This window comes from Diachasmimorpha longicaudata, unplaced genomic scaffold (assembly GCF_034640455.1).
Source record: "Diachasmimorpha longicaudata isolate KC_UGA_2023 unplaced genomic scaffold, iyDiaLong2 ctg00000055.1, whole genome shotgun sequence".
In the NCBI taxonomy this organism is placed as follows: Eukaryota; Metazoa; Arthropoda; class Insecta; order Hymenoptera; family Braconidae; genus Diachasmimorpha; species Diachasmimorpha longicaudata.
Window position 1 is genome coordinate 618,071 of NW_026973895.1, and position 12,698 is coordinate 630,768.

Here is a 12,698-nt window from a genome sequence, read left to right on the forward strand (position 1 = left end):
ACTCAATCATAGAAGTTGTTATTCGTGTTCGATATGATGGCATATAACTTGAGTACACATTGTCGTAGGCCGATGAAACGGCGTGCAATAGCTTCATCTCGTCGAACTACACGAGGGCAATGCGGGCAGTTTGCGTGGGAACGATTAGGCTTCGAGAAAAGATCGATTATACATATGCGTATTTACGACTTCAAGGGAATCACTTTTTTTTGCTGCACCTAGACGAAATCTGGCATCATATTCGGTTTCACCACGTCGAATAACCAAGGGAACTGATGCGACATCGTTTTCTGGGCGACCACAGTTCACGAAAAACTCACAAATAGAAGTTGATATTCGTGTTCGATATGATGGCATATAACTTGAGTACACATTGTCGTAGGCCGATGAAACCGCGTGCAATAGCTTCGTCTCGTCGAACTACACGAGTGCAATGCGGGAAGCCTGCTTGGGAACGATTTGTCTTCGAGAAAAAGTCGATTATACATATGCGTTTTTACGACATCGTGGGAATCACTTTTTTTGGCTGCACCTAGACGAAATCTGGCATCATATTCGGTTTTAGCACGTCGGATAACCAAGGGAACTGATGCAACATCGTTTTCTGGGCGACCACAGCTCACGAAAAACTCAATCATAGAAGTTGATATTCGTGTTCGATATGATGGCATATAACTTGAGTACACATTGTCGTAGGCTGATGAAACCACGTGCAATAGCTTCGTCTCGTCGAACTACACGAGTGCAATGCGGGAAGCCTGCTCGGGAACGATTTGTCTTCGAGAAAAAGTCGATTATACATATGCGTTTTTACGACATCCTGGGAATCACTTTTTTTGGCTGCACCTAGACGAAATCTGGCATCATATTCGGTTTTAGCACGTCGGATAACCAAGGGACCTGATGCAACATCGTTTTCTGGGCGACCACAGTTCACGAAAAACTCAAACATAAAAGTTGATATTCGTGTTCGATATGATGGCATATAACTTGAGTACACATTGTCGTAGATCGATGAAACCGCGTGCAATAGCTTCGTTTCTTCGAACTACACGAGTGCAATGTGCGAAGTTTGCGTGGGAACGATTAGGCTTCCAGAAAAAGTCGATTATACATATTCGTTTTTACGACATCCTGGGAATCACTTTTTTTGGCTGCACCTAGACGAAATCTGGCATCATATTCGGTTTCAGCACGTCGGATAACCAAGGGACCTGATGCAACATCGTTTTCTGGGCGACCACAGTTCACGAAAAACTCAAACATAAAAGTTGATATTCGTGTTCGATATGATGGCATATAACTTGAGTACACATTGTCGTAGGTCGATGAAACCGCGTGAAATAGCTTCGTCTCTTCGAACTACACGAGTGCAATGCGCGAATTAAGGGTGGGAACCATTAGGCTTCCAGAAAAAGTCGATTATACATATTCGTTTTTACGACATCGTGGGAATCACTGTTTTTTGGCTGCACCTAGATGAAATCTGGCATCATATTCGGTTTCAGCACGGCAATTAACCAAGGAAACTGATGGAACATCGTTTTTTTCGCGACTACAGCTCACGAAAAACTCAATCATAGAAGTTGTTATTCGTGTTCGATATGATGGCATATAACTTGAGTACACATTGTCGTAGGCCGATGAAACGGCGTGCAATAGCTTCGTCTCTTCGAACTACACGAGTGCAATGCGCGAAGTTTGCGTGGGAACGATTAGGCTTCGAGAAAAAGTCGATTATACATATTCGTTTTTACGACATCGTGCGAATCACTGTTTTTTGGCTGCACCTAGAAGAAATCTGGCATCATATTCGGTTTCAGCACGTCAAATAACCAAGGAAACTCATGCAATATCGTTTTCTCCGCGACCACAGCTCACGAGAAACTCAATCATAGAAGTTGTTATTCGTGTTCGATATGATGGCATATAACTTGAGTACACATTGTCGTAGGCCGATGAAACGGCGTGCAATAGCTTCATCTCGTCGAACTACACGAGGGCAATGCGGGCAGTTTGCGTGGGAACGATTAGGCTTCGAGAAAAGATCGATTATACATATGCGTATTTACGACTTCAAGGGAATCACTTTTTTTTGCTGCACCTAGACGAAATCTGGCATCATATTCGGTTTCACCACGTCGAATAACCAAGGGAACTGATGCGACATCGTTTTCTGGGCGACCACAGTTCACGAAAAACTCACAAATAGAAGTTGATATTCGTGTTCGATATGATGGCATATAACTTGAGTACACATTGTCGTAGGCCGATGAAACCGCGTGCAATAGCTTCGTCTCGTCGAACTACACGAGTGCAATGCGGGAAGCCTGCTTGGGAACGATTTGTCTTCGAGAAAAAGTCGATTATACATATGCGTTTTTACGACATCGTGGGAATCACTTTGTTTGGCTGCACCTAGACGAAATCTGGCATCATATTCGGTTTTAGCACGTCGGATAACCAAGGGAACTGATGCAACATCGTTTTCTGGGCGACCACAGCTCACGAAAAACTCAATCATAGAAGTTGATATTCGTGTTCGATATGATGGCATATAACTTGAGTACACATTGTCGTAGGCTGATGAAACCACGTGCAATAGCTTCGTCTCGTCGAACTACACGAGTGCAATGCGGGAAGCCTGCTCGGGAACGATTTGTCTTCGAGAAAAAGTCGATTATACATATGCGTTTTTACGACATCCTGGGAATCACTTTTTTTGGCTGCACCTAGACGAAATCTGGCATCATATTCGGTTTTAGCACGTCGGATAACCAAGGGAACTGATGCAACATCGTTTTCTGGGCGACCACAGCTCACGAAAAACTCAATCATAGAAGTTGATATTCGTGTTCGATATGATGGCATATAACTTGAGTACACATTGTCGTAGGCTGATGAAACCACGTGCAATAGCTTCGTCTCGTCGAACTACACGAGTGCAATGCAGGAAGCCTGCTCGGGAACGATTTGTCTTCGAGAAAAAGTCGATTATACATATGCGTTTTTACGACATCCTGGGAAGCACTTTTTCTGGCTGAACCTAGACGAAATCTGGCATCATATTCGGTTTCAGCACGTCGGATAACCAAGGGAACTGATGCAACATCGTTTTCTGGGCGACCACAGTTCACGAAAAACTCAAACATAGAAGTTGATATTCGTGTTCGGTATGATGGCATATAACGTGAGTACACATTGTCCTAGATCGATGAAACTGCGTGCAATAGCTTCGTTTCTTCGAACTACACGAGTGCAATGTGCGAAGTTTGCGTGGGAACGATTAGGCTTCCAGAAAAAGTCGATTATACATATTCGTTTTTACGACATCGTGGGAATCACTGTTTTTTGGCTGCACCTAGACGAAATCTGGCATCATATTCGGTTTCAGCACGTCAAATGACCAAGGAAACTGATGCAATATCTTTTTCTTCGTGACCACAGCTCACGAAAAACTCAATCATAGAAGTTGATATTCGTGTTCGATATGATGGCACATAACTTGAGTACACATTGTCGTAGGCTGATGAAACCGCGTGCAATAGCTTCGTCTCTTCGAACTACACGAGTGCAATGCGCGAAGTTTGCGTGGGAACGATTAGGGTTCGAGAAAAAGTCGATTATACATATTCGTTTTTACGACATCGTGGGATTCACTTTTTTTTTGGCTGCACCTAAACGAAATCTGGCATCATATTCGGTTTCAGCACATCAATTAACCAAGGGAACTGATGCAACATCGTTTTCTGGGCGACCACAGTTCACGAAAAACTCAAACATAGAAGTTGATGTTCGTGTTCGATATGATGGCATATAACTTGAGTACACATTGTCGTAGGCCGATGAAACCACGTGCAATACCTTCGTCTCTTCGAACTACACGAGTGCAATGCGCGAAGTTTGCGTGGGAACGATTAGTGTTCCGTACGGAAATTTTTTGTATTCATAATTGTTTATTCTAATTTGTTTATCAAATATCAAGTAATTAATAATCTTAGTTCATTATTGTCTTTACTTCATTTTAATCTGAAAGGAGAAATAACGCCTTAACAACAGTTGAATTTGACTCAACCTTTCATAAATATAACTAAACATTCTTATATTTTACTCATTACGTTAGCCACCCAGAATGTAACGGTTGGGTAAGATGTGAGGGACCTATAAATCACCCACAATCGCCTCGTTGTTCCAAACTTTAGCTGCCTTCATTGTTCCCTAAATTCTTTTATTCAAAGGTCTAGAAAATAAATATCCAGAGACACCTTCACTCAAATGAAACCCACATGGCCCTTTTTTTTGTTGTTTGTGTTGCTTCGAACTCGGACACGTGGCATCTTTACTCCCACTTCAATTTTGATGCACCAATAGAGTGCACTATTCATAAGACCAACCCATTTTTACTTAGTGACACAATTTGACAAAAAGGGGGTCTCAAGTCAGTCCACGCGCAATTCTCTGAGAAACAAGTCTTCCACTTCTTACCCAATCCGATTAAACAAATGTAAAGGAATTTGAATAAATCTTTAAGCTCTCTTTAATTCATGAATCGTGAGTGCATTTATTATGAGTTAACCTTTCATATAAAAAAAATTATAAAAATTAACAACTTCAATCATTACATTGAAGCACTCAGGTGAATAAGTAACCTGGGAAGCCACTTGGTGGCAACAAATGGTCCTTCGAGCCGGATACAGTGAATTATAGTGATAGTAATAACGATAACAAATCAACGACAGTGAAATAAGGTGTGACCACAGAATTTAAAAATTGAACTGTGTGAGAAAGAAGTTCAGTGACAATGGGTGACTCTAGTGGAAATACTATCACTCCTGATGAAACACAAACTCACATTAAGTCAATCACTGGCAAATTCCCTTCTTGGAAAGGTCGGAATACAGCTATTAAAAACTTTTTAATGATTTTCATCAACAAGACTATCGATGTTTCCAAAATCAAAGATCGTATGAATAAATATCAAGTATATTTCGAGGATTTTGAGAAATTAATGGATCAGCTAGCAGAACTTGACCCTGAATCACAACATTACGATATCGAAACAAGATTTGATATTGAAGGCAACTATTATAAAAATGTTGCTGAAGCGGAAAGACTTTTGGCAATTGCACGTGGACAACCTCAAACAAACCTCAACATAGTCAACGCAGATGCTAGCACCAGTGCAGGAATTCCTCCTGTCATCAGCCCTATCCTAAAGCAAAGGAAATTCAAACTGCCAGAACAACCTTTACATAAGTTCAATGGAGAAGTCGAAAATTGGATCAATTTCAAATCCGAATTTCAAGCAAGGATTGGCAGGCATGACGATATCAGTAAAGATGATAAATTATCATTTCTTCGGGGAGTTCTCACAGGACCAGCATATGACAAAATACAAATGCTCCCAATCACTGGTGAAAGTTATGACGAACATTGGAAGTTATTGGAGCAATCATATTCTGATCCTCGAATTATCGTATCGAGACATTTGAATTTATTGCTCGATTTACCAGTCCAAGAGAAAGAAACCTCACAAGGACTAACCAAACTCGTAGATGCAACCCGTCAACACCTAGCAGCTCTCAAATTCTTAGATAAGAATCTAACAGATGAAACTATGGTAATTATACTCGAACGGAAAATTCATGAAATTACAAATGATGAGTGGAACAATCATATTAAGAAGGGAACTTTCCCAAGTCTAGATGAAATGTTAGAATTTTTATCTGACAGAGCTATGAGATTACTGAATAGGAAAAATGAAACAATTCCACGCACCAACAACAATTATTTTCACGGCAACTACAAGAAGGTTCAACCTCAAAAAAGACCTTATGGGCAAGCCTTCGCGATCACTTCTGGAAGGAAATGCTCATTGTGTGGAGAAGACGTGCATCCATTTTTTAGATGTGAAAAATTCAGAGCTCTAACACCAACTCAACGTTTGAAGATCATCACCGATGGAAAAATGTGTATTAATTGTCTGCGAGACAATCATCAAGTTGACAATTGCCATTCACGAACCAATTGCTGGGACTGCAAGGAACGCCACAATACACTACTTCACAAGGCAATACATCCACCTGTTTCTTACAACAATCCATCCACTGTAGGAAAATGTGACAACTCGAATCGTGAATGACAATCAAGTGATCCCCTGGCACCCATCTCAGTATCAAATTTAGCTGCTAGCATCCCAAATCAACAAATAGTGATTAGTGCAAAATTATATGTGATCGATAAACACCATCAACCAATAGCATGTCGAACATTGCTGGATACCTGTTCTTCAGCCAATTTTATCACAGAGAAATTGGCAACTCAATTGGGACTTCCGAAGAGACGATGCATTATTCCCGTCGGAACACTCAATGACACAGCCACGTACACGAAACACAGCATCTCTGCCCAAATTCAATCTATCAGCGGCAAGTACAACAAATCCATCAATTTTCAACAGTTCCAAAAATATCAGAATTTACCCCAACTGAAGTCATTCTGCGACAAACCATTAAAATTCCAAAAAACCTAAAATTAGCAGATCCAGAATTTTTCAAACCAGCCCCAATCGACATGATATTGGGTTCAGGTCCGACACTATCATTATTTTGCATTGGACAATACAACTTATCTTCTAAGGATAACCAAGATTTATATCTTCAAAAAACACGTCTGGGATGGGTACTTGGCGGAGATATAATAGAAAACAAATCCACATTTCAACCATCATGTCATTCTCTTAATTTGGATCGTACAATCACTCAATTTTGGGAAATTGAAGAGCTCCCCAAGCATAAATTTTTATCTCGAGAAGAACATGCAGCAGAAAATCATTTCGTCCATAATTGCACGAGAGATTCATCCGGACGATTAATTGTTGCATTACCTTTCAATGCCAAACGAGAAATGTTGGGAGAATCCAGAAATAGAGCATTACAACGATTTTATTCCCTAGAGAGAAAATTAGATCGAGATCCTCAATTGAAAATTCAATATTCATCAGTTATACAGGAATATTTGGATTTAAAACACATGTCTGAAACTTCTGATGTTGATAAGCCAGGTTTTTATTTGCCACATCACGCCGTTATTAAAGAAAGCAGTTTAACAACCAAGGTTAGGGTAGTGTTTGATGGTTCAGCCAAATCATCATCAGGCATTTCTCTCAACGAATCATTGTTGATTGGACCCACAATTCAAGATAGCTTATTCACATTAATATTACGATTCAGACAATATAATTACGTTTTAACTGGGGATATTGAAAAAATGTATCGGCAGTTTTTGATACGAGAGGAAGATCGTAATTATCAGAGAATATTATGGCGTAATAGTAATGGTGAAATAATAACTTATCAATTGAACACTGTCACATTCGGTTTATCATGTGCACCATTTTTAGCTATTAGAGCGTTACAACAGTTAGCAACTGAAGAAACCAAGGACTTTCCCACGGCAGCACGAATTCTTAAAAATGATTTATATGTTGACGATTTGTTGACTGGATTTGACAATATTGATGAAGCTATAAGTGCACGACAAGAAATTACTGCATTGCTCACACGAGGGGGTTTAAATTTGCGTCAATGGGCCTCCAACGACTTCAGATTGTTACAAGGTCTCCCAGCTGAACACATCAATAAAAAATTGCAACTAGATAGTGATAAGACATTAAAAACTCTTGGGATATCATGGAATTCAGAGAATGACTGTATCACCTATAAGGCAAGATCTATCATACCAGAAAATTCAATCACCAAACGAAAGATTTTCTCCGAAATTGCATCAATTTTTGATCCCCTTGGACTTTTGGGTCCAATTATTCTTAAAGCAAAATGTGTGATGCAGAAATTATGGGAGGCAAAGGTGCATTGGGATGAATCGATACCAAGTCACCTTCACACTGATTGGAATGAATTTTGTAAACAATTGCCGGCCATTGACAATTTGCATTTCACCCGTCATGCAATATCAACCAATTTCACAACCATTCAAATCCACGGTTTCGCTGATGCCAGTAATACTGGCTACGGAGCCTGTATTTATCTTAGATCAACCAATCCAGCCAACCAAGTTCAAATCACTTTACTCTGCTCCAAGTCTAGAGTTTCACCCATGAAATATTTTTCCACTGCCAGACTCGAGTTATGTGCAGCCCATCTCCTTTCCAAATTATACAAAACTGTTCAAGAAGCCCTCACTGTACCTATATCCGAAACTATCCTTTGGAGTGATTCGATAATTACATTACATTGGATCAAAGGCGAGACACACAAATTAAAAACGTTCGTAGCCAATCGAGTGAATGATATCCAAGATAACACAAAACATTGTCAATGGCGGTATGTTTCAACCAACGACAATCCTGCAGATCCGTTATCAAGGGGTCAATATCCTATTGAATTTATCCAGAATACCCTATGGCACCACGGCCCAAGCTGGTTAACCAATCAAGAAAGCCAATGGCCAAAAAACCATGTCGAATTTTCTGACAAAGACCCTGAAGCCAAAATCATGTGCTTGAAGCTCACAATAAATAATCCAATCGAATACAATAATTTCACATCCTTTAACACTTTGATTCGCTCGCTAGCCTTCTGTTTCAGATTTAAACCCAGCAACAAGGCTTTACGTGTCAATAAAGTATTGTTAACTCTACCCGAACTCGAGTTTGCCCATCACTGGATTATCAAGGAAATACAAGGAAGAGCCTTCCTAGATGATCTTCCTTCACTGAAAGATGCAGATGAATCTAAGGATGCAGTCAGGGACCCATTACAATCTCCAAGGTTTCAATCGAAGAAGTTGCGCCATCTTACTCCAGTCATCGATAAAGAAGGAATAATTCGAATGAAAGGCAGATTAAACAACGCACCAATCTCCTTCGATCAAAAACACCCGATTATTCTTCCCAAGAACGAACGAGTAACAGATCTTATCATCGAACAGTATCATCGAAACAATCTACATTCAGGGATTCAAACTACGTTGTATGCTTTACGACAGAAGTACTGGGTGTTGGATGGTCGCAATCAAGTGAGGAAAATAATTCGCAAGTGTGTGACGTGTTCCCGTGCAAATCCATTGATTCCTAAATACACTATGGGAGATTTGCCAGAGAATAGGGTTACAGGATTCACTCGACCATTCATCAACGTTGGAGTTGATTATTGCGGCCCTTTCTACATAAAAGAGAAGAAATTCCGCAATCGAGTCAAGGTGAAGGCGTATGTAGCAGTGTTCATCTGCATGGCTACCAAGGCAGTACATCTCGAACTTGTCAGCGATATGACCACAGCAGGATTCCTTGGGGCTTTGAGACGTTTTGTTGGTCGAAGAGGAAAACCAATTAGCATCCATTCCGATAATGGCACAAATTTTGTCGGAGCTAATAATGAACTGAAGGAAATAATTGATCATCTTCAGTCTGCTGAGAACAATAGGAAGATCCACAATTCTTTAATTAATCAAGGTATTGACTGGAAATTCACTCCTCCATTGTCTCCTCATTTTGGGGGAATCTGGGAAGCAGCAGTGAAATGTTTTAAACACCATCTCGTTCGAGTCATTGGATCTGAAGTATTTACATTTGAAGAAATGAACACGCTCATCATTGATATAGAAGCTATACTCAATTCTAGACCCCTCACACCCATGTCTTCTGATCCAACCGACATCTTGGTCCTCACACCTGGTCACTTCTTGATTGGAGACGCACTAACGAATGTACCTGAGAAAGATTTCACCTACATTCCTAATAATCGTCTGTCCAACTGGGAACATATCCAGAAGGTTCGTCGAGATTTTTGGGTTCGGTGGTACAAGGAGTATCTAAATGAATTAAACATCAGACGAAAATGGAATTCTGGGAATCAAGATATTCAATTGGGATCTATCGTTATCTTGAAGGAGGATAACCTACCCCCGATGCAGTGGAGGCTGGGCCGCATAGTGGAGCTTCATCCAGGAAAGGACAATATTGTCAGAGTTGCCTCTATCAAAACCGGTACTGGAATTTTGCAGAGGAATTTAACGAAAATTGCTCCACTCCCGGTCTCGTTAAACAATGTCGGTGAGAAATGAAACATGTATACAAGGGGGGGCATGATTATTTAGATGACCTTATTTTTTTTTTTTTTTTTTTTTACTGTATTCCAATCATTTTTTTTTTTTTGATCGCAACGCTCTCAACGGGGGGAGCATGTTCCGTACGGAAATTTTTTGTATTCATAATTGTTTATTCTAATTTGTTTATCAAATATCAAGTAATTAATAATCTTAGTTCATTATTGTCTTTACTTCATTTTAATCTGAAAGGAGAAATAACGCCTTAACAACAGTTGAATTTGACTCAACCTTTCATAAATATAACTAAACATTCTTATATTTTACTCATTACGTTAGCCACCCAGAATGTAACGGTTGGGTAAGATGTGAGGGACCTATAAATCACCCACAATCGCCTCGTTGTTCCAAACTTTAGCTGCCTTCATTGTTCCCTAAATTCTTTTATTCAAAGGTCTAGAAAATAAATATCCAGAGACACCTTCACTCAAATGAAACCCACATGGCCCTTTTTTTTGTTGTTTGTGTTGCTTCGAACTCGGACACGTGGCATCTTTACTCCCACTTCAATTTTGATGCACCAATAGAGTGCACTATTCATAAGACCAACCCATTTTTACTTAGTGACACAATTTGACAAAAAGGGGGTCTCAAGTCAGTCCACGCGCAATTCTCTGAGAAACAAGTCTTCCACTTCTTACCCAATCGGATTAAACAAATGTAAAGGAATTTGAATAAATCTTTAAGCTCTCTTTAATTCATGAATCGTGAGTGCATTTATTATGAGTAAACCTTTCATATAAAAAAAATTATAAAAATTAACAACTTCAATCATTACATTGAAGCACTCAGGTGAATAAGTAACCTGGGAAGCCACTTGGTGGCAACAATTAGGCTTCGAGAAAAAGTTGATTATACATATTCGTTTTTACGACATCGTGCGAATCTCTGTTTTTTGGCTGCACCTGGAAGAAATCTGGCATCATATTCGGTTTCAGCACGTCAAATAACCAAGGAAACTGATGCAATATCGTTTTCTTCGCGACCAGAGCTCACGAAAAACTCAATCATAGAAGTTGATATTCGTGTTCGATATGATGGCATATAACTTGAGTACACATTGTCGTAGGCCGATGAAACGGCGTGCAATAGCTTCATCTCGTCGAACTACACGAGGGCAATGCGGGCAGTTTGCGTGGGAACGATTAGGCTTCGAGAAAAGATCGATTATACATATGCGTATTTACGACTTCAAGGGAATCACTTTTTTTTGCTGCACCTAGACGAAATCTGGCATCATATTCGGTTTCAGCACGTCGAATACGCAAGGGAACTGATGCGACATCGTTTTCTGGGCGACCACAGTTCACGAAAAACTCAAACATAGAAGTTGATATTCGTGTTCGATATGATGGCATATAACTTGAGTACACATTGTCGTAGGCCGATGAAACCGCGTGCAATAGCTTCGTCTCGTCGAACTATACGAGTGCAATGCGCGAAGTTTGCGTGGGAACGATTAGGCTTCGAGAAAAAGTCGATTATACATATTCGTTTTTACGACATCGTGCGAATCTCTGTTTTTTGGCTGCACCTGGAAGAAATCTCGCATCATATTCGGTTTCAGCACGTCAAATAACCAAGGAAACTGATGCAATATCGTTTTCTTCGCGAACACAGCTCACGAAAAACTCAATCATAGAAGTTGATATTCGTGTTCGTTATGATGGCATATAACTTGAGTACACATTGTCGTAGGCCGATGAAACCGCGTGCAATAGCTTCGTCTCTTCGAACTCCACGAGTGAAATGCGCGAAGTTTGCGTGGGAACGGTTAGGCTTCGAGAAAAAGTCGATTATACATATTCGTTTTTACGACATCGTGCGAATCTCTGTTTTTTGGCTGCACCTAGAGGAAATCTGGCCTCCTATTCGGTTTCAGCACGTCAAATAACCAAGGGAACTGATGCAACATCGTTTTCTCGGAGACCACAGTTCACGAAAAACTCAAACATAGAAGTTGATATTCGTGTTCGATATGATGGCACATAACTTGAGTACACATTGTCGTAGGCTGACGAAACCGCGTGCAATAGCTTCGTCTCTTCGAACTACACGAGTGCAATGCGCGAAGTTTGCGTGGGAACGATTAGGGTTCGAGAAAAAGTCGATTATACATATTCGTTTTTACGACATCGTGGGATTCACTTTTTTTTTGGCTGCACCTAGACGAAATCTGGCATCATATTCGGTTTCAGCACATCAATTAACCAAGGGAACTGATGCAACATCGTTTTCTGGGCGACCACAGTTCACGAAAAACTCAAACATAGAAGTTGATATTCGTGTTCGATATGATGGCCTATAACTTGAGTACACATTGTCGTAGGCCGATGAAACCACGTGCAATAGCTTCGTCTCTTCGAACTAAACGAGTGCAATGCGCAAAGTTTGCGTGGGAACGATTAGGCTTCGAGAAAAAGTTGATTATACATATTCGTTTTTACGACATCGTGCGAATCTCTGTTTTTTGGCTGCACCTAGAAGAAATCCGGCATCATATTCGGTTTCAGCACGTCAAATAACCTAGGCAACTGATGCAATATCGTTTACTTCGCGACCACAGCTAACGA

The 12,698-nt window shown here is 40.3% G+C and overlaps 1 protein-coding gene across 1 annotated transcript; it reads left to right on the forward strand.

The window, feature by feature from the left end:
• The first annotated feature begins 5,321 nt into the window (after nt 1–5,321).
• LOC135171606 (uncharacterized) lies at nt 5,322–10,083 on the forward strand. Its single transcript, XM_064138234.1, has 4 exons — nt 5,322–5,439; nt 5,514–6,134; nt 6,186–6,428; nt 6,542–10,083. Exons 1-4 carry the CDS (start codon nt 5,322–5,324, stop codon nt 10,081–10,083), a joined length of 4,524 nt encoding a protein of 1,507 aa, XP_063994304.1.
• Nucleotides 10,084–12,698: the final 2,615 nt, after the last annotated feature.

Bases quoted from the DNA above. Each gene is read 5' to 3' on its own strand.
- LOC135171606 (XM_064138234.1), top strand. From the start codon at position 5,322: ATGACGATATCAGTAAAGATGATAAATTATCATTTCTTCGGGGAGTTC. The intron at 5,440-5,513 runs GTTATTGGAGCA...TCGATTTACCAG, and splicing joins AGTTATGACGAACATTGGAA to TCCAAGAGAAAGAAACCTCA. The intron at 6,429-6,541 runs GCAAGTACAACA...TAAAATTAGCAG, and splicing joins CCAAATTCAATCTATCAGCG to ATCCAGAATTTTTCAAACCA.